Source organism: Rhinolophus hipposideros (genome assembly GCF_964194185.1).
Source record: "Rhinolophus hipposideros genome assembly, chromosome: 26".
Lineage (NCBI taxonomy): Eukaryota > Metazoa > Chordata > Mammalia > Chiroptera > Rhinolophidae > Rhinolophus > Rhinolophus hipposideros.
In genome coordinates, this window is record NC_138072.1 from 1,690,884 (window position 1) to 1,712,837 (window position 21,954).

Here is a 21,954-nt window from a genome sequence, read left to right on the forward strand (position 1 = left end):
CAGCAGAAGCAGAAATTCAGGGCATTAAAAGTATTGCCAGTGTCATCTATTTAAAAATCCAATTGTAAACGTTAAACACTTTTTATGAGGTATTTCATGAAATGTAAGCTTAGTGTATAATACAATTTCGGAGGAGAAAATGTTTGCTTAGATCTTTGAGCTTTTATCAAAGCCCTTTCCTCTATTTTATATAACTTCACCCAACGCTTCTGACAGGTCCTTTCTGAGACACACACACACAATGAATTAATGAAAGAACTGGGAGGAAAACTTGGTAATTTAATGTTGCATCGGGCACAATGAACCCCGTTAGATGTGAGGCATTATGTTAAGTATATCGCTTAAGAGAAAGCATGGGGTGAGATCACTAAAATTGCTTTTCAGTAACGTATATTCAGCTTTCTGTTTCCCAGTTGAATTGTTTTGAATTCGTGAGGTTTATTGTCCTTTGTCTGTTCTGTTTCCACTTGTACTAAAAAGTAACATCACAATCAGTAAAATTCTTGCAACTTGTTACTCATGAGAACTGTTACTTATATGTGTCTGTTCTATATAGCCAAGGTTTTTCCTTTTTTTTTTAAGTTTGTAGAGTTAGAATAAAACTACTCTTTAAGACGTAGATATACTTGTTACTTATTATTATATCATTTCCCTTAGCTTATTAAAATTCTGCTCAGTAAGATCAGAGGTTGAAATAAAGGAAAAAAAAATCATTCAGCTGACCCAATACTGATTCTGAATCGTTTGGACTGTGAAAAGAAAAGAGGGGTCTTTGGGGTGAAGAACTAAGGGGAGAGGGGAACTGATTACCTAATGAGATCATTAAAGCCAAATACTTACCAATTTTTTTGGACATAACAAATTAATAATTCATCAGATTGCTCAGGGATATGTATTTGTATGTGAAAGACAGAAAATCTATATTACCAATTCGTTTTGTATTTTTTTTAACCACGTGGCAGCGGAAATAACAGGAAAGATTAGTCTAAGAGAGCTTGCAACATTTTGCAAAGAAGCTGCCCTTTAATTTTTGTCGTGTACTCATAGATTTTGCTAAGACCGTGATCATAGTGATACTGAAATGTCTTATATCGGATCATATTTGTTTTATAAAATGCTATGCTCCGTTTTAAGCCCTGCCCAGGAAGGGAACTACGAATGTGTGCTCACCAGGCCTTTTCACAGCCAGGCAGCGTTGATTTACACGTCAGAAAATGTTTATGCCAACTCTTGATTATTTAGGGGAGTTATTGATTCTTGCATACGCACAGCTGGGAAAAATGAAAACAAGAGATTTTAAATCTGTGAACCCTGCACTGCCCAGGGGAACCTTAGGGTGAGGAAACTCCTTGAGGTCTCTTTTAAATGCGTTGTAACAGCAGAATAGGGAGTGTGTGGCTTGTAAGGTACCATTAGTTACCACGTCTTCCTGTCTTCCTGTAGTGAGAACAGGAAAGGTGCCCGCCGGCTCCCCACCCATGTCCCAAGGCCAGCTCAGTTGTGGGATCTCCTGAGCCCCGGGGGTCAGCCCCTTAGACAGAGAGCGGCTCTGGTAAGACATCAGGGGTCACGTTAATAATACTGAGCTGCTCAGACCCTTCACTGTGCTTCCTGAGAGATCACCCAGGTCCATGGCTATTCCTGCAGCTGGCGGGGGTGGGGGGCGGGCACCCCGGCTCCTGAGGAGCTCCCTCGGCGAGGTTCACTCTGGGGGACCAGTGCCATCTCTTGGTCCCCGAAACTTCCATGTCCAAGATATAAGACTCTTCACTCGAGCCTCCTGGTGGTTCAGTGAATATAACCACGCCAAGTTCGAGGTCACGCCTGCACCATGTGGCCGTAGGCATTTCAGAATAGCTCTCAGCTTGGAACGTAGAGGATGTAGGTAACAGTTTAAAATTTGATTTCTTGGCTTATCTGTGGATTCCGTGTTGTCCATAAGCTTCCATTAACAGAGAAAGTCAGAGGTAACTTTGTTTAAAATTAAAATTAAAATTTTTTTACTGGGGAAGGGGAATAGGACTTTATTGGGGAACAGTGTGTACTTCCAGGACTTTTTTCCAAGTCAAGCTGTTGTCCTTTCAATCTTAGTTGTGGAGGGCGCAGCTCAGCTCCAGGTCCAGTTGCCATTTCTAGTTGCAGGGGGCGCAGCCTACCATCCCTTGTGGGAGTCGAACTGGCAACCTTATGGTTGAGAGCCTGCGCTCCAACCAACTGAGCCATCCGGGAGCTCAGCCGCAGCTCAGCTCAAGGTGCCGTGTTCAATCTTAGTTGCAGGGGGCAGAGCCCACCATCCCTTGCGGGACTCCAGGAGTTGAACCGGCAACCCTGTGGTTGAGAGCCCACTGGCCCATGTGGGAATCGAACCGGCAGCCTTCGGAGTTAGGAGCATGGAGTGCTAACCGCCTGAGCCACCGGGCCGGCCCGAGAGGTAACTTTTTAAGTTTCAACTTCGTGAAATTAGATCACAAACAGCAAATTGGTCATCGACCTGGCAGTGACCAGTCAGTGCTGACGTCAGAGTGGCTGCTTCCCAGAGAAAACTGCTGTGGTTACTCTTTGGTTGAGTAGGAAAAGGGGCTTCCATTCCCCCAGTTGTAAAATAAACACTTCTGCGAAGCATTAAACACGCCTTCAAAATGGATTCTTCAGATGCTTGGCTGTCTTTCTCTCAGTCTACTGTATAATTATTAATAAGTGAAAACTGTGTAAGTTGAGCTTTGTTTTTAACTCTACGAATGTCATTTGGGTATAGAAATGTTTCCTTTAAAATGCATAAATCCTAGATTGTGTGAGGTGAACAGAGACACTGTTTATTTTTCCTGACACTTTTTCAAAGCAACCAAATTCCTCGTCACCCAACCGCTATCTGACCCAGAGAAGTTCTCAGTTCTCTGATTAAAACAGTCTCGGTGGAAAGGACGTCGGTTTCAGGTTTGCAAATATATATGGTCTTGCCATAGCCGACGAAGCATTTTCAGTTTGTCAACTTTGGAGCGTTTATATTTATTATTGATGACCTATTAGCTGATCAAAATACCAGCAAAGGACATTTCTTAAGTGTCTGTCATGCTCGCACGGCCTCATTTAATGCTTGAGAAGCCCATGAGGTATGATGGTGTTATGTCCTTACTGTTCCCACTTCTGTGCTGGTTGGAGGCATTGGAATCCACATTTGCTCTGAATCTGGTCTCTGTGGCTTTAGTCACATCCTGCATTTTGTTGCCGGGGGTCTGAGGTTTCGGTGGGGGTGGAGATGAGGGAGAAAGCTGACACGAGCACTTCCCTCCGGAAGCGCTGCTGACTCCTGGGCCAGGCTGTGAACACAGAGACGGCTGCAGCCCGGCCTGCAAGGCGGCCCCGAGAGGCTGGATGTGCAGAAACATCTACGGGTCAGTGAAATGCAACGTCTTTTGAAACTTCGGAAAGAGCTTGCGGCCCCTCAGGAGACCCCAGGGGAGTGGGCGTGCCAGCCAGGCACCTCAGCCCCTGCCCACTGTCCCCTCCAAGCCCCTTTCCTAAAGGTCCTGTTGGAATTGCTGTACCGCTGCCCAGTGGTACGCAGCTGTGGGCCCGCCGGGGGGCGGGGGAGGGATGGTGTTGGTCCTCGGGTGTCATTGTGGCTCTGTGGTGAGTCATGAGGGTTTGTGGTTACCGCTGTGAGCCGAACCACGGCAAGGCTTTGCTCGCGGCCGGGCTGGAGGTATTTAGAGAGGGTGCGTGCCCTCTGCCTGAGTGCACCCCAGTCCCTTTCCCGAACGTGTCAGGTGTGAGCACAGCCGGCAGCCAGGCAATCACCCCACCTGTGCGGCTAGTCCTAGAACACTCCCCAAGTACTCATCCGCTCACACACGCAGCTCAGGACTGCTGAGGCAGACGTGACGGGGACACACGTACGTGCACGGGGCAGCCCCATGGATGGGAGACCCTGCTGGAGCCACGCGGACCAGTGACAAGCGTGCTGTGAAACAAGACTACCTAAAGTCATGTTTTCTGAAACAGTTTGCATAAATACTGCAGAAACTGTAGTGGATCATAGAGTAATATTTATGCCAGTGCAATTTCAATATATTCTGTTTCTTTTCGCATATGAACTTCCTTTACTTTTTTTAATTAGAAAGAAAATTCACATCTGACATGATTAGGGAATGAAATGACTAGTGCATATTTGATTTTCTCTCTCTCTCTCTCTCTCTCTCTCTCTCTCTCTCTCTCTCACTCTCTTCCGCCTTGCCCTGTTTTCCCCCCTCCTGTTTATCTGCTCATACGCGATTACCTCATTCTAAATTTCTGCTTCAAATGCATTCTCTCACTATTCACATTTTTAAAACATGTTAAACACCAGCTACACGTGCAGATGTCTGAGCAGTGGCCTGTCAGGCGGGACGCCTGGTGATTCGATGGGGAATTTGCTGTCACTGTGGGTTTCCCCATTAAAGTGACTGTGCAGGGCTCAGAAGGGTCGGCTTGGAAAGCCGTCCTGCGCCGAATGTCCTGCTCCCGGGTTTTCTGCCGTCGGGTCACTGTGACATCTACACAGTGGACATTCTCCCTGGCAGCTCAGGAAAGAAGCACCAGTGTGTTTGGTCTTAAGGATTCAGTTGGTCACGCAGGGATCTCTTTCTCACTCTGCGAGACAAAGTATGTAGACAGAATGCGCTTTTCCTGCCAGATGACAGAACTAAAAAGAGCAGGAGTGTGACAGAGAGGGAAGTGTTGGCTTAGTTCAGAGATTCTGGAGCCGCGCCTGGTTGAAAGCCATCCCAGTGATATCCCGTGATCCTCAGCTCCACATCCACTTAGCACAACCACATCTGAAGTCGGTTAAAACAATAAGGAAATACTGTGTGTAAACAGTATGCAAAACACCAACCAGGAAAGTAGCAGAGGAAAGACGTGAAAGTAAGATTGTCATGGGAGATTGGCGTTCCAGGAATTAGTTTTAGTTCTCATGGTTGGGGGTCTTGGCAAGTAAAAAGGCCAACAACCCGCTGGGCGGCACTGCCCACTGGTTACCAGCGGCAGGAGGGTCGGTCTTTGGGGCAGTGGAGAGGAGAGCGGGCTGCTGGGATTTCACAGCGCCCTGAGATGCGTGTGGCACGGTGAGCTGATCTTCCCGCAGCCTGGGGGGCAAGCCTGCTGGGACATCGAGCACTTCGGTAGTGCCCAGAGCTGAAGGACAGTTCATTCTGTCATCAGAACGTCAAAGGGAAATTTAAATTCTCACACAATTCCTGGTTGCATAGAAATATGGGGAGGGGGAGAAAACAACAACCCAGAAGTGGGTGAAAATGTGAAACAAAATCGAATATTTGAAAAGTTCATCATTGAAATATTCCTCCCCAAACACACCCACTGGAAGAAATCAAACCACTTGCTTAGTCGGACTCCTCAAGACTTTTAAACAGTGTCTGGGGAGGTGTGTGTGTTTGTGCGTCATTGAGTGATGGTTCCAAAAATATTTTGGTCATTCTTTAAGACTCTTACATGAATGCAAAAATGAGCACGGCGTAAGTTTCTACCTTCTCACTCAATCTAGCACCTCTAAAGACAATTTTTATGACTGGGGTCTGGAGTTGGGTCATAATAGTGAACTTTGGAAAACCTTTATGTCAGAAAGTGTGTGTGCACGCGTGTGTGTGCAGGCGTGTGTGTGTGTACACATGCCCACGCACGTGTGTGTGAATGCTCGTCACTGTACGTATGTTTTCAGATTAGGATTTCAGCAGGATTTATAACTTCACATGGCCCAGACTCAGGACTTACAGGATCTGCTGAGGAACTCTCTAAGGGGCCCACGTAGATGCTGACGGGCTGGAAGAGTCCCCAGGCTTTGAGGGCCCAAGACTAGTGCACACGTTTTCGTTCTCAGCATTCTTGATTTCCATGCACTAGCTGGTAGCTAATGTGCTCCCCGAGGCACATGAAGGTATTTGTTGCTTTGCAACCCCCTACCTTTCTTTTTCCAACATGTGCTTTGAGAGAGTGTTAGACTGTGTGCCTAGTTATATCTAGGTCCTGAATCCTAAGAGTAAGCCTTTGCAGTGGAGCCACAGTCACGTGGTTTTCAGAGCCCCCCCTGCGAGCCGGGTGTTGAGCGCAGCACTGCTGCCCCATTGGCTCCGGGGTAGGGACTTTCTGCTTAGAGTCAGACTTGTCAACATTAACCTGGTACTCACGCCCACTGTCCCGATGCCCTCAGGAAGACAAGTGCAAAACAGAACACATGGGACTCACGTCTAAGTCCACATGGGCCAAGCTGCTTTCCTTTGGAAAAATGACTGTGTTCCCTGTCCATTCCCTTTGAGTGGGTTTCCCAGGCTCACCCCTCTTCTGTTTTAAATAAAGCCGTGTTTTTTGTTTTTTTAACATTCCCTACAGTTGATTTGTTGGATTCTACAGTTTTTCATTTTGTCTGGGGAAAACCAGTCACGTGTCGTGCCCCTTCCGTGGGAGTGTCTAGCAGGCGAGTGCCGGCAGTGTGGGGCTCTACTTGATGTACACAGTAAAGAAAGCTCACTATTGATTTTCCTGTAGCTGCTTGTAACTATTATAGTTGATACATCAATAGAAAAGGAAAGCACAATGTTTCACGGGCGGCAGAAAATCAGAGAATACATGATGCTGACAGTAAATCACGGCACAATCTTAGGAATTGATAGATGGTTCCTGCTAACTAGAAACCCATGGCTTTCCTTAAAAAGACTGTCCTATAATCGCCTGCTATGTCCTAACAGACTGACGGCCCAGAACGGCGCTAACGCACACGAGCCCGTGTGTCATCTTGGACAGAAGGCTCTTTTTCCCTCCGGGGAGGGCCGTGAGGGACCGTTCAGGGAGGGGGTTTGCAGTCAGGAGCACCGTTTCCTGTCTTGCCTCCTGAAATGTCATCGACTCTAAGAAAGCTTAGAGTGCAGATCACTTCTGAGAACAGCAAACAACAGGGGGAAAAACAAGCTACCATTAATTCTTACCTCCCACGGGCCAGGAATGAAAAGCAGACAGCTCTTCTGGGACTGGAGCAGTGGTTGTAGGAGAATTTTAGCCTCGGGTCAGAGAAGGTAACTAGGCTGAAAGGACTCGCATTCTAGCAGTTTCTGCCTTCCAAAAGGTACCCGGGGTCCCGTGACTCACGGGTGATGCTCTTATGTGATTAGAGACATGCTCGGAAAATGTTTGGGGCCTCAGGAATGCCTGCATTCTGCTTTTATGGAGCCTTTTAAATACTCTTACATCAATAACTAAAACCGCTATGTTGGTATGATATCTTATTCTCTCTCTCATACAAACACGCCTTCCACCACCTTCCCTGAATATGTAACCATATTTATATGCACAGGGCTAACTCTAAAACAATTATGCCTATGCTATACTTTTAGTGTTTAAGCCATTTTACAAGCATCTTGTAATTAGTCCATTCATTACTCGAGCTTTGAGCATTGTTTGAAGCTCACCCCCATCAAATGTATTAATTATTTAACAAGCGGCCATATTTTTAAGTGGTGCTGATAATCATCCAGGGTTTTACTGCTATAAACAGAGGCATTAAATATAAATGATACTTACTGGTGTCCACGATTGGTTTCGTCTTTGCACCAGGAGGCTAGAAAACCAAGCTAGTGATGGATCAACTGGTCTACCCATTAACTCCTTGTATGAATAGCACAGTTTCTTATTTCCTAAACTAAGTATCTACCAAGGGTGACAAAATCAGGTTAGGTTAATTTTCCATTTAATTTGGGCTCCCTTTTATATGCTATTCTGGGGATTGAAAGAATTGGAATAGCATAAAGATCAGAGTGTGTAGACTGTGTTTCTGCAAATCGCTTGACATGGCTTCTAATCAATGAATGTTCCATCCATCCATCCATCCATCCTGTGCTGCTTGAACACCTACTATGTGCCAAGCTTTGGTGTGTAGACTTCAAACAAGTGGTACAAACTATGGCACTAACAGATAGTTCCAATATGGCAATTGCTACATGGAGGTATGAAAATGCCATAGGGGAAGCAAGCAGGTGTCTTCAAAGAGACAAGATGTGGATGGGCCCTAAATGATCCGTGTGTGTGTGTGTGTGTGTGTGTGTGTGTGGTGTTGGTGTCAGTACTAGGGGTTGAAGGATGTTATGATCTTTGGAAAGAGAAAATATCCATTGGACTTCAGTCTAGATGTCTCAATGAGTTCACATTTTGCTGCACCCTTTCTGTTTCAGACATATCAACGACAGAAATACTGAAATACTGGTTTTGAGCCAACGACATAGCTAGGCTCAAAACCAGTATCACGATCTCTGTTGGAAACAGGACAGAAATGCAGAGAGGGGGCCGTGGCTGAAATGGTGAACAGTAATGGGGTTCAGCTTCTGCACGGTGATGGGATCAGGCATTCAGAGTTAGGCCTTGTGTGGAGTCAGGGCATGGCACAGGGCTGAGCCCCCACTCCTTTTATAAAAGGAGGTCACCAAGAAAAACAAAAGAAAAGAAACTGTTCCAAAGTTACAACTCAAGTTACGAGTGCTATTTTGGTAAGCTTTGGAACTAGAAAAGGTAAAAGTAAGGCAAAAACATGTCCCTAGACTGGGTCTCTGTCAGTGGAGCTGAGCTATCCCCAAAGTCACCACAATGCAGAGGCCTGCATGTCATTATCAGACCTGGCTCTGAACGTGGGATCTTGTAGAGCTGGATGGAAGGAAAGAGAGGCAGGAACAATGATCACCATAAAAAATCTCACTCAAAATCAGTCTGCTAATCATAATGTGAAAAATCTCGAAGATGTATATTGCTAAGGAAAAGCCAACAAAATTAACACATCAGTTCACTGCAGAAGAAATTGTATGTGCAGGAATTGGATGAAAACTCCGAATTTTTTGGAGTGTTCAAGAGATAAATAAAGGGATGCTATTCCTTAAAAAAAAGTAAAAAAGAAACAAAGTAGGCAAACATTAAACACTAATAGGTATATGTGAAAAATAACCTATTAGAAATATTTAAAACAAAAAATAATTATTCAGATAAAACGTTTAATTGATGGGATACATGCCAGACTAGATATAGTTGACGAGAGAATTAGAAGATGTCACTAGCACAATGCAGCACAGTAAGAAGAGGGGCAAAGATATAAAAAAGAGAGGCCTAGATGATAGATTGAGAGACTCTAACATGTCTAGTAGGGGTTAGCAGAAGGGTTCACATAGAATTAATACATGAAAAGAGAATACTGAGAGTTTTCTGGTATCCTCTGATTGAATGTGCACTTCCTGTATAAATCTATACTTAGACACTTTGTCTTGAAAGTATAAGACATCAGCAATGAAGAGAAAACCTTAAAAGTTATCCAGGAGGAAAGGCAGTAGACTTCTGAGAGCCTTCTCAAGTGTTGAGAGGTGAACTTGCCAACCTAAAGTTTTATATCCAACTGAAGTATCATTCAAGATGAAGGAAAATTTAAAACATTTAAAAATGTACAAAGCCTGGGATAGTTTACCAGCAAACAGAGCAAACCTTACCTCTTAGAATATAGATTATAAATATGCTTTTGTTGCATGGGTCAAGCAAATGTGTTCTTGGGCATTTATCCCAGAGAAATGAAAACATGTCTGCACAAAGCCCAGTACATGATGTTCATAGCAGCTTGATTGTAATAGCCCTAAACTGAGAAAACTCCAATGTCCTTCAATAGATGAATAGTTAAACAACCTGTAGTACATCTACACCATGGAATACTACGCAGCCGTAAAAAGCAGCCAACTCATGGATGGATCTCAAGGGAATTTTACGGAGTGAAATTAGTCAGTCCCTATAGGTTACAAACTGTCTAATTATATTTATATTAACATTCCTGAAATAGCAAAGTTACAGAGATGGAGAGCAGGGGTTAGTGGATGAAGAGGGGGAAGAGTCAGGAGTGGCCATAGTTATATAAACGTAACTATGGCTGTGGTGATGGAGAGTTCTAGATCATGATTGTGTTGGTGTTTATGCAAATCTACACGTGACAATTTCAGGACCCACACACAAAGATGAATACGTGTAAAACTAGTGATATTATTAACCTGAATGAGCTGTGTGGTCTGGGCCAATGTCATTTTCCTCGTTTCTATATTCACTGTAGTTGTACAAGATGCTGGCTTTGGGGACACTGGATGAAAGGTGTGTGGGACCCCCTCCCTATATGATCTTTCTTGTAACTTCCTGTAAATCTATAATGTTCTCAAAATTAAAAGTTAAAGAGATTATGGACGGGATCAAAACAAAACAAAGTCCAGCCATGGGCTAGTCATGCTGCTTACAGGACACCCAGGTAAATTACAGAAACGCAAGAAACTCCGCTGAATCCACTGAACAGTTGATTATTATTAAAGATAATAATCAGAGATATTATTAAAGCTGATAAAACTCTCTTAATATCAGACAAAGCATATTCTAAGATAAAAGCACTAAAAGGGAAAAAAGAGGGCCACTATGGTGATATAAGAAACAAACCACCAAGAAGATATAACAAAATTGTCAATAACAATATAAACAAATAAAACTGGGCACCTAACACATGCCACATTTACAAAATTTAAGTAAACAGCACATCACAAAGGAAGTCCTAACGTATTTCAAAGAATCAATACGTGTAACCTCATACCATGTTTCCCAGAAAATAAGACGTAGCCAGACAATCAGCTCTAATGTGTCTTTTGGAGCAAAATTTAATATATGACCTGGGCTTACACAAATTTAGTACATTACTCATATAATTTACTATATTAGAGTAAAATAAGACCGGGTCTTATATTAATAAGATGCGTCTATATTAATTAATGCGTCTGTGAAAGGAAAGATACATAAATAAAGTGAAAGGAGCAGCCAAACCAATCTGATCTCAAGAGGGACCTTCAGGTCAATAAGGAAAGGCCCAGGTACCAGTGGGCAAAGGACGTGAACAGGTACTTCAGAGAAACATAAAAAGATTCCTGGTCTCACTCATCATCAGAATGCAAACGGAAACCGAATAATTACACAGATTCAGTTATGGTGCTGACGGTAAGGAGAACGGGAATTCTCAGGCACTGTGGCCGGGACTGCAGTGTGGTACAGCTACGTGGAGAACAATATGGCAGTTTCGAGAATTGAGAAGGCTGGCCCAGCAATATAGGTACGGGCAGACATATAGAAAAAAGGTTCCCTTAGCACTGTTTGTAACCAATACTCATCAACTGGAGAACGAATCCACGAATCATGGGGCACATTAAATAACGAAATACTATATGTCGGTGAAAATGATGACCCAGCCTCTGGATTTCTTCAGGATTCCAGAGCGACATGAATCAAAATGGAAATCTGGAGTGAAAAGGGTCAAGTAAGATGTTTTTCAATCCCGAAGGCCTTACTCTTTTGTAAGATCAGAACAAGTTTCTGCAGCTACGTCTCTGAGAAAGGAAGTTCCTTGAAGTTATAATTAGAAAGGATACTGTTACAATATCCATGGGCCCAATGCTTTTGCTATGAGTTGTCCTGGATGGGTGCCAGCACATGTGGCTCTCCGACTTGCCCTCCAATTTTGTGGAACCAGCAGGAACAACAACTTGGTTTTTAATTTTAAAAGAAATTGCTAATTCCTAAAATGCTATCCTGACTACAAGGATCAGGAATATATTAAAGATTTTATGACGAAACTTTTATTTAGGTATTCTTAAAATACTTAAAAATATGCACAAATTCATCTTTTAAGCCCCTATTCTCCCACTCGACGCAGTCCAGTCCTTTGAGTTTGAAACTGGTCATACGAGGAAAAGGGAGACACTGAAGACGCCAGGCTAAGAATGTCTGCTAAATTGCCAGATTCTGTTCACAGCAAAGATTCATAAGAGAGCAGGAATGTGGGCCCCAGAAGCTCCTTCACAGTGGAAGGGAAATCTGCCTAGAATCAGGTCTGCTGATACGTACCCTAAAACCTCAGCGGCATTTCTGACTTCACACACAAAACTTGCACCCCCATTCCCCAAATCGGTACATCGCAGCAGCCCTGGAGGAACTCACACTTGGCAGCCTGGAGGGGTGCTGGTGAAGGGGTACTGCGTACCATGAAGAGGGTAACTTTCGAGAAAAATCTAGAAGGATCGGCTTTCCTCCAGATGCCTGACCCGCCCACTCAGAATAGGTTGTCATCATCATAAACGACAGGCGTTTGTGCAGTGCCTTATGGTTTACAACTTAATCTTTTCATCCAGAAAGCAGCAGTCGGGGTAGAGAAATCTGGAGCGAGCATATCTCCGTCCCATCACGTTCTTGGGTGTCTGTGTGATGGATCTCAGGGAAGGGTGGTGACAGGAGTGGCTAACGATGCTTGTCTGCTAGGCTCTGCTGGGCGGTCCTAAACAGCGCGTGGAAGGTGGGCCAGCTGTTCTCTCTGATCCCCTCAGGAAGCAATATGGTGTCTGAGAGGGACTCCCCTCCGGGCATGGCGCTGAGAGCTGGGGGTGCAGACTGAGAAGGGGCTGGCGTTGGAGTTGGGGGCCGGTGAGCGGGGGCCAGTGAGTGGTGGTCGGTGAGTGGGGGCCGGTGAGCGGGGGTTGTGTGAGCAGCAGCACGAGGTCACAGGCCTTCTGTGTATGAAGCTGGAGCCGCCTTCTCCAGGTAGGTCCCCTCCAGGGAAGGACGGACCGCACGCTAACGCCCACCCTGCCTGGCAGATGCCGTGTCTGGTCCGCAGTCAGGGAGGCTACGCTCACGGGGGACTCGGGGGGACGTCGTTCAGTCGGGGCACTGCTGACCCGCCTGGTGGCCAGGAAACATGCAGGTCTAACTCTGAGAGCCAGGCAGCAGCAGAGTGTCACTGATGCTGGGCGTCCTTGCTCGTGCTGCTTTCCCGTGTCAGTCCCAGTATTTCAGCTCAAGCCTTGCTCTGCGTGGCCGTGGACAACTCACCTAACCTCTGTGAGTCCCCACGTCCTTATCCAGAAACGAGAGGTGGTGACACTTGGCAACGTCGCGAGTTCTTTTCTGCAGGAATTCTAGGGTTTGGTGTCTCTTCAGGGCTGAGGGCAAAGTGTCTGTCAGAAATCCGGGCACTGGGGCAGGGCCCCTGCTGGGATTCCCGCATGTGACCCGCTGCCGTTTCCCAGCTCTTCATGCCTCTGATTGCTGCCAGACTGTGTAAGGTGAAGGGTGGGAAAGTCGTGTGCATGACACCACAGGCCTGACAAGGCTCACATGTGTGGGATGCGTGTTGGCTCAGTGGGAAGCCAAGTGGTACCAGCACACCATGTGGGCGTGCGAAGGCGGGTCGCGTTTTGGACTCCTGGCTGAGTGCACGGTGCCCTTTGGGGATCAGGGTCCCCAGAGCGCATCGTGTGGTTCTGACTGTACTGAGGCATTTCCTTGTCTTGGGCAAGACTGTCCGTGCCAGTTCACACATGGCCTGCACAGCGGCTTCGCACACGGCAGCCGTCTGGTAGAGGTCATGGAACTGACTGTTTCAAAGCGAGGAAGGGCCTCTGATGCCCATGTGTGTTCTGGGCGTATGGCTTGAGTTGGTCTGTCTGGAAGTGAACCTTCTTCCGCAAGCAGCCAGAAGGTGACATTGGGGTGCCTGGGTCTTAGCAGTGAACCAGGAGGAGGGGCTAAGGAGTGGCCCAGCTGGGAAGCCTGGGGTGGCTGCTTTCTAGAACCGACCCTGGGCGTCCAGAGGTAGCTGGTGTGCAGGCCCTGGGAGTCCATGCCAACCAACCAACCAACGTCTTCTGCGTGGGGATTAAGAGGCTGCTTGTTCACACCACGGCGGGTGCTGCTTAAAGCCGAGGAGGGTCCAGCGCAGTGCTGTGCTCTCTTCTTTTGCCTGTTGGTTCTTCCCAGTGTGCCAGGCCACCCATCTCTGAGAAGGCATCTCACGGAAGAGCCGCACTTGGCACGAAGGGCAGCCTTAGTATTAGCACCTCAAAAATCATAAATACTTTTAGGCGTGAGCTCTTCAGAAATATGCCCAAGTGAAGGCTGTCTGGGCCATTCTGTGCCTGTGCCCGCAGGTAACAGACGAGAATCACTTCTCCGTGGCTGTCCACACATATTGATTAAGTTCCAACCCAGAACTCCAGAATGAATTATATCTGGTTCTCGCTAAACTGCTCTGCTCACCGAAAGAAAACAAATCCACACAACACCTATTACACCGCATTTAATCCAGACAGTCATCAACTTTCTGTGCCATTATTCGCTTCTGCCCGCTCTCTGGTGTAAATATGGAGCGGTGGTTCTGCTAAATGCTGATTGGAGCTTCCTGACTGTCACGGGATGACACACGCGGAAGGAAGTGCTCTTTTCCAGCACGACGGTCGGCTGCACATCTGTGAGTCACTGGTGTGGCGATGTCATGGTTACTCCAGTGTCCAGTGAGGGTTCATCCGAATTAGAATGCATCATGTGCAAGAGCGTAAAAACGGAGAGGGCGCTGTCGTGGGAACCCAGGGATGTCTCATGTGACCACATGAGAAATGCTTTATCCAGCACAGCTGGTGAAAGGTGTGAGGTGGACGCTCTCCACCACTAAACTTTGTGAGCCAGTCAGTGAGAGAGTGTGTGTGTGAGTGTGTGCGTGAGTGTGTGAGTATATGTGTGCGTGGAGCTTACGGAACAAGTTTTCTTTCCCAGCCTGACAAGCCCATAACTGGCCAGGCGTCAGTTTTCTCCCACCCTCCACTTGGGGTGGGAGAAAAACCCATTTGAAGTCTACACTGCAAGCCAGGCTGCTGTCTGCACTCGGTCGGCAGATGCAATGGTGGGTGGAACAGCCAGTGTCCACCGTCCTCTGATGGTCAGGGCACCTGAGCACCCTCCTCAGGGTCACAGGCGGCCGAGAGGATGGCTGCAGCAGCTGTGCACGCTGGTCGGCTGTCGTAGGAGCGCCCACTCTGGCCTCAGGGCTGCCGTCATAACAGCCTTTCCCCGCGAGCAGAGGAGCCGAGCCCTCCTACCGACTGTGGCAGGGCCCTCTGTGTGACACGCTTATAGACTGCAGGCTTACTATTCCCCTGGCCTCATCGTCCCTTATTAAACGAGACGAGACGTGAGGTCAACAGTTGCTGTCCAATTCTTTGCCCACATCCACAGCCGTGAGAAGTGTGTGTTTAGAAAACCTGGTGAGTCCCCCCAGTGAGTGCTTGGGCTACCGCCCTAAGTGCCATCAGGTTGCGAAACCTGGCTGCCAACGTTCAGTCACTGCGGGGAGCTGACTGTGCGTTGGGGGCAGGATGACGCGCAGAGATTTCGGTGGAAGAAAAACAAGGCACCGATCTCTACGGAAATGCCAAAGCAGAGGACGCACTGGGCAAAAGCGAGATAAGGAAAAGCTGCCAGCACAAGCCGATTGGAAAAGTAGTCATGGAGTATAAATTCGCATTACCCCCAGGGCTGCCCTCCCCACGCTACAGGCTACAAAACGGCGCCGTTTTATTCACCATCAATGACCTCAGCCTCACGTGGCAGGAGCAGTCACAGTGGGACTCCAGCGATGGGCACGGGTCTGCCTGGGGGTCGGGTTGGCTGATTTGCCCCCTGCCCCCCCACAGAGCTTCATCTTCCTACACACACTGGGGGCTCCTCTTTTCCCATGTTAGGGTTTTCAAGGCGATGACCACCAAAGAGGAAGGGAATGACCACTGAGTTGCTTGTGTTAACTTTCTCCTTGTAACAGCACAAGTTCACATAGATGATAAGACAGACATACGAGTCAGGAAAGCTGATGATCACTGAGCGTCCCTGCAGCTCAGCGAGTGGTCCAACGCCAATGTCACCTACGAGGCAGCGATAAACTCAAAGGTACCAAGAGTAGGAGGCAAAAGCTTTCTACGAGCTCTGGGGAGCCCTGCAACCCAGCGTTCACACAGCCATAACAACTTAGGTTTGTAGCCGAGGGAAGGAAGATGCTTTACAATTACTCAGCACATTTGCTAAAGATTGGAAATTCATGTAAAGTGGTTCCTCATTTCTACCCAAGGGAGGCTGGTTCCTGAGATGAACGTGCTAATTTCCAACCTCACTGGGTCCACACAGTAGGATGGATGTGTGTATGTAGTATGTATGTATGTATGTAGTATCTAAAACAGGGGTGTCCAAACTGCGGCCCGCAATCCATTTTTTATTGGCCCGCAGCAAATTCCAAAAATATATTTAGTTTACTTAAATAAACCAGTTGAGGCAATACGTACTATACCTCGAGTGAGTGGCCCGGCTGTTTGTGTATTTTACTGCATATGGTCCTTGGTGAAACACGTTGAAAAAAGTTTGGACACCCTGCTCTTAAAGTACTGACCGGTGAGTTCAGATGTCCCGGAACAGGAGAGAAAACATGGACCTCTGTTGGGGTAGTTAGTTCTTGACCTGCCTCTGAGAAGAGGTTGGATGACTTGCCTAGTTTTATTTCTTCATCTATGAAGTGGGAGGGAGGCGATCTCTTGGGGCCCTGCCCTGTGAGAGACAGACTAGGTGATTTCCTCACCTGAAGATAGTTTATTATTAACCTCCTGGAAGAAAAGCACTTCTGCTACTTCCTCATAGCACTCATTTTGGCACCTGACACTCTGAGTGTCACAAATTCAAACAGAACCTAACTACTTGTCGTCAGTACTTAATTCCACCTATTATCTTGTTTGCAAAGAGGACTCTTTAGTCTCATTGTCCTTCTAAGAATCCCCTTCACCGCGTGAAGCCTTGATCCATATCCTTACCGTCTAAAGTGAAGATGTCAAATGCTCTCCTGTTTATCCAGAGGATCTACGTACTGACCTCCCTTTCTCCAATTTTTGTGTTCGTATTTTTTTTTTTACTAATTTTCCCAGTTCCCATTACTTTTTCTTTTTAACCTAAAAGCATTCTTTCATTCACAAATGCAATAAACATATATGAGAAACCTACATGACGTCGGGTAGTTTGGTAGGAGCAGAGGAGCTGCTCATGAGACTGTGGGGACACCCTGGAGCCGCCCTGGTCAGTGTAAGACTCCATGAGCTGAAAGTCACAGTGGGCTAGAGGGAAAAGTCATGCTCTGCTGTAGAAATTCCTCATTCTCTTTTTCCAAAGTACGATTAGAAGGACCTGCAGGTGTCACCCATCCATTTTCCAAATCCTTTCCAACTTGTAAGTTCAGTCGCACCAACACTGTTTCATTCTAGGACATTCCAGCAGTTGTGTGGCACATTGTTTACATTTAAGATAAGGTGGTTGACTCCTTTTAGGTAGGCATGTGGGGTCTGGCACCGCAGAGTGCCTGAACCGACCCTGGGATGAAGCAAACGACCTTCCATCAGCTTTGCCCTGGGGCGACGCCCTGGCACGTTGAGGGCTTCTCCACAGAGGGGACTCGGATGGCAGTTCAATGAGGGCATCTGATGGGCAACGCGCTTCCCAGTTGAGACATCCCTGAGGCAAGCACACCCAAGCTCCCTGGGTGTCTGCTTCCAGGGGGAGGGTCTCACCTGGGGTAATGGACGCCATGTTCAAAATTTGGAATTCAATGTGCGGCAATATGATGAATAGAGACGTGAGTGTCCTTTTTACTGTAAACAGGCTCTGTCAGCACCAACACGTTGCCTCAGCTGCCATCACTTAACGTGGGCTGTGCTCTTGGAGTAGACGTGCATTTATCACCTGCTTTTAGCCATCCACAGTCTTTCTCATCTTTCTGCAAGTTCGCTTTGCCCGAGAGCTTATACACGAAAGTCTCTGCCCACACACAGGGAAAGTGCAGAATGGTGCCAGGGCCGAGGTGCCTTTGCACAGGGTCTGTGAGAGTATTCTCAGAAAACTAAGCTGTACTCGCGAGGTGCCATTTACACTAAGCTGCCTCCTCTGACACGCACAAACTGCTCTGGTGAAGGGCTTGAGTCTGTTTTATCAGAAGTAGTTGCTCAGTCCCCACTGTGTACCAAAGTGCTCGAAGCCCGGGCTACAGAGAACAGGAAGGGCCAGTTTCTAACCCCAGCTGAGATTCAGCTAGAACAGGCCTCCTGCACAGACACACTCCAGGGCCTGGCAGCATTGTTACCCACGGCGCAGACTTAGCCGAACCGGAGAAACTCGAGGCAAACGTTAGCTCCTTTTTAGGCTGGGGAAATCTCATCAAAGAGAAGAACCATCTCCGTAACTTGGCTAAATATAAAGAAGTACCTTCAGAAATACTGGCTGGCCAGAGAAGAGAATAACAGAACAAATGGAGGCCATTCAGAGGGCAACTAGGACGCGATGTGCCTCAAGTACTCTCTCGCCACCTGGGACGTAACAAGAGTCCAGCAGCGTCCAGCCACTGAATCTCCAGGCTAAACAAACACAAGGGCCAGAGTCACGTCTGAGCTGGCATTAGCCAGTCCCTTGCTGCTCTGAGCCCTGGAGCCTCGGTAATGTCGGTGATGGGCTTGAGGGTGGAATGACACTATTGGGAGGCCGCAATGGGAGGCTTCCGCAGTCCTGCATTCGTTTCCCGGAGGGGCAGCGGCGGAGTGTACCTGCCTGTGGCACTCATGCCATCACGCTGTCACTGAGGACTGTGGTCCTCCTACACACCTGTCCCCTAGGACACTTACTTCTGCAGTGTATGGTGACAGACAGCACATTTCCTTTCATCGGTCACTTGGGTTCCTTTTTAGAAGGAAGTGGGAGGACAAACCAGGAAATAAACATTTTAGTTTGGCCTCTCTCGAGTCAGGAGTTTTAACTGGCCCACTTGGAATATCTCCTTTCCTGCCGAGTTATCAGTGGGCTCAAATTTGTTATTTCATAGTTAGGCAAAATAATAACAATAACATAATAATAATAAAAATTTCCCCCAGGATGAAGAGGCTCAAGGCAGGGCTGGGGTCACAACATATGAGGTTTTAGACTTGTGGGGGGCTGCAAGGCTCATGCAGGTTTGGGACGGCAGGTACTGACTGGCTTTGGACTTGGGCTTGGCTTTCAGGGTGGTCCTGGTATGATTTCATTACCATCACAGGGAAAGCAGGCATTTGGGGGTGAATCACCCAAATACTTGAATAAAATTAATCACCCATATATTGGGTACCTAAGGTTAATCACCCATATACTTTAACAGAATTGCCCCCGTAAAACCTTGATTATTTATGGTTTCTATGGGGAAAAAGTTTTCCATTCATAAATTGGAAACTACGTGAACTTTGCTGCCAGTTACTTATTTCCTGCTTCTTTAAAAATAAACTCCTGGCCCAAAGTCTGTTTACCTCAGATCTGAAAGCCATGCTTTCCTTTCTTCTTTAAACAACAAATAGGCATCATTTTAGGGACATTCAGGCTAGTTAGTCACTGTGCCTCAGCTCCTGAAATAGCCAACCTTCCTCAAACAAGGGAGCGTGTGGTTGAGGTTGTGAATCTCCAGCCCGAAGGCTCAGGAAGATAATTTGTGAGGTGCAAAGGGTGAAAGTACTTCAGACCCCTGCTCCCCCCACCTCTGCCACCCCTACAGTACTGACGGAGAATAGAATAATTTTGAAACATGATGAAGGAAAGATTAAAGCGATGAAAATGAAACATGGCTCATGGTAAATCCCTACCTCTTTCAATGTAATACAGTGACGCAACTAATTTAAAATACCATTGAAGTGAGATGACCCTCTGTAAGTGTTTTATCACTAAGAGGCTGTAAGATTTCCTACCTCTATATTACCACATTTTTCATTTAATTACTGATCAAATGTACCAGTTGGAAAGACTAAGATCTTGCCATAAACCAGAATAATTTGTGAGATTACAGCAAGCAGACCTATGCTATCTTCCTCTTGATTTTCTAAAAAAAAACTGTTCTTGGATAAAAGATGGAGATTTACTTGGATAGAACTTTCCTATTTCTTGTGGTTAATACAGAAACCACACAGGACCCCATCCTGGCATCATAAAGCTTTGAATACTACATCTATGAAATTCTGTTGTCTTTTTAAATTTTCAGTAACATTTCTTTTCGCTATATTTATCACATTTTCCAAAATATGAAAATGTTCTTTTTATTTTAAATGTTGACTACATTGTGAAAAATTAACTCTGGTTCTATTACTTCAAACTGTCCCTTTATTAGCAACAGTTGTGCAATGATGTCAAGAAGAATTTTAAAACCAAAGTACCAAATTTGGAGAGTAGACACATCTGTTTTACTTTGCAGTTTGTTTTAGTGCTTTATTTCTTAGGCTATGAATTCACAACTATCTTATAACAGAGGACTAAAGAAAAAACATATGTTAGTAAATCTCATTTCTGCATTTTTTTCACTCAAGGGGAGTTGCCTCCTCAGCTGTCTGCCAATAAGTAATAAATGGACTTGGCAAAAAGTTTATTTAAGTTGGCTTTACTAAGCCAACAAAATACAGAAATCAAGTATGGGACAGGCAGAAAAATCTGTTCCTTTGAAGTCAATAAAAATCCATCTCCTTAATCCTTTTTTTATTCCAAGCAGTGGTGATTTTTCTCAACTGACTCACTAAGAACCTTGATTTAGCTAATCTGTCTTGCTTAGTTATCTTTCTTCTCCAAAGCTTTCCTAAAGAAGCATCCTTTCCCCTTGACAACCATCATCTTTTAGATGTGCCTCATGGTTAGAAACACTTTCTAGTTGATCTTGATAGAGATTTCAGAAACAGGTTCTTAATTACTATCCATATTGTCCAAGAATAACAACAGACGTAGGTAGCAGCTGAAACAAAAGACACACAGAGACAACCGATGGCAGCAACGAGGCTGAAACTCAGTCCCATCCGTCTTCCCTGAGCTGTCTCCCCAAACCTTCGGTCACGGCTTCACGTGAGTAGGTCTCGGTCTACTCATTATGTCCATTAAGGAAGAAAGTTCAGGACTCCAGTCGCATAACTCCTTCCCACCCCAGCCTATCCATAGATGGGTGATGAATCATGCAGACAACATACATGCACAAAAATACACAGATTCACGTTTGAAGAGGTCATGATGTGAAAAGAAGGGCATTACCCTGGCAGAACAGAAACCTGTATTGCCTTCCAGGCACCCCACGCCCGGCATCGTTTGTAACACTGGGTTGTGTAGTATCAGAAAAGGATTTCTTACCTAAACTAAAGAGCACCAAGAATTTCAGACACACGAAGTCTCGCTGATCAAACTGTAGGGAACGGAGCTTTGCCACCAAGTCCTGCGCGTGACTCATGAGATTGTTCAGCGTGGTCCCAGCTTGCGATGCAATGATGGTGTAGTCCACCTGCAACACAGAGCACGTGTCACTGTCAGCCTCGGACACCCGCCCTTCCCTGGGGACCGAAGGCTCCCGTGTCAACGCAGAGCCAGTACAGCTTTACGACAGAGGGGCCCCTCCCTGGGAAAGAGCTGGAAGACACTCTAGGATTGTCAGATGTGCCACAGTCATTCTGACAAACCTGGTCATTTCGGTAACTTGGAAGACATGTTAGATATTTATACACCTACTCTGTTGTCTATTGTAAAATTATATTCGCACATAAGATTAAAAATGTTAACTCTCTGGGATTAGTTCAAAGAAAAATAGACTGTCATAAAAAATGAATCCGGCACATTTTGTGTGCGCACAATGCTATTAACCAGTACGTGAGGAAAATGAAGGCAGAGATGTGCTTCCCTTGTTATTTTATTGAGTTATTTTAAAGTCACCATCATTCAAGACCGCAGCTCGCGGATGATGAAAGAATCACGTTTAGATTATCCTTTAGTGTGCGGCTTCCTAAAAAGCTGCACCTACTAAGTTTTCATAGGATCACGGATGCATTCCTCTCTAAAGACAGCCATGATCTCATTTATAAGAAGAAGGATGTCTTGGTTGGGAAAACAAAACAAAAAAGGCTCATTTCCTTCTTCATAAAGCACAAAAGGTACTGCGATGTACCGAGCTTATTTCTGGAGACGGGAACAGTGAAGATGTTGGGGTGGCTGTCAGTGATGCTTGGGCTCTGGGGCCGCAGTCACAGCCTGGCGGGG

At 46.1% G+C, this 21,954-nt stretch overlaps 1 protein-coding gene across 1 annotated transcript in view; it reads right to left on the bottom strand.

The window, feature by feature from the left end:
- NR5A2 (nuclear receptor subfamily 5 group A member 2) overlaps positions 1 to 21,954 on the bottom strand; it is a 91,390-nt gene that overhangs the window by 11,257 nt on the left and 58,179 nt on the right. The window contains exon 6 of the mRNA XM_081039048.1: positions 21,058 to 21,205. Within this exon, the coding sequence (XP_080895174.1) occupies positions 21,058 to 21,205 (148 nt within the window). The remainder of the gene's footprint in view (positions 1 to 21,057; positions 21,206 to 21,954) is intronic.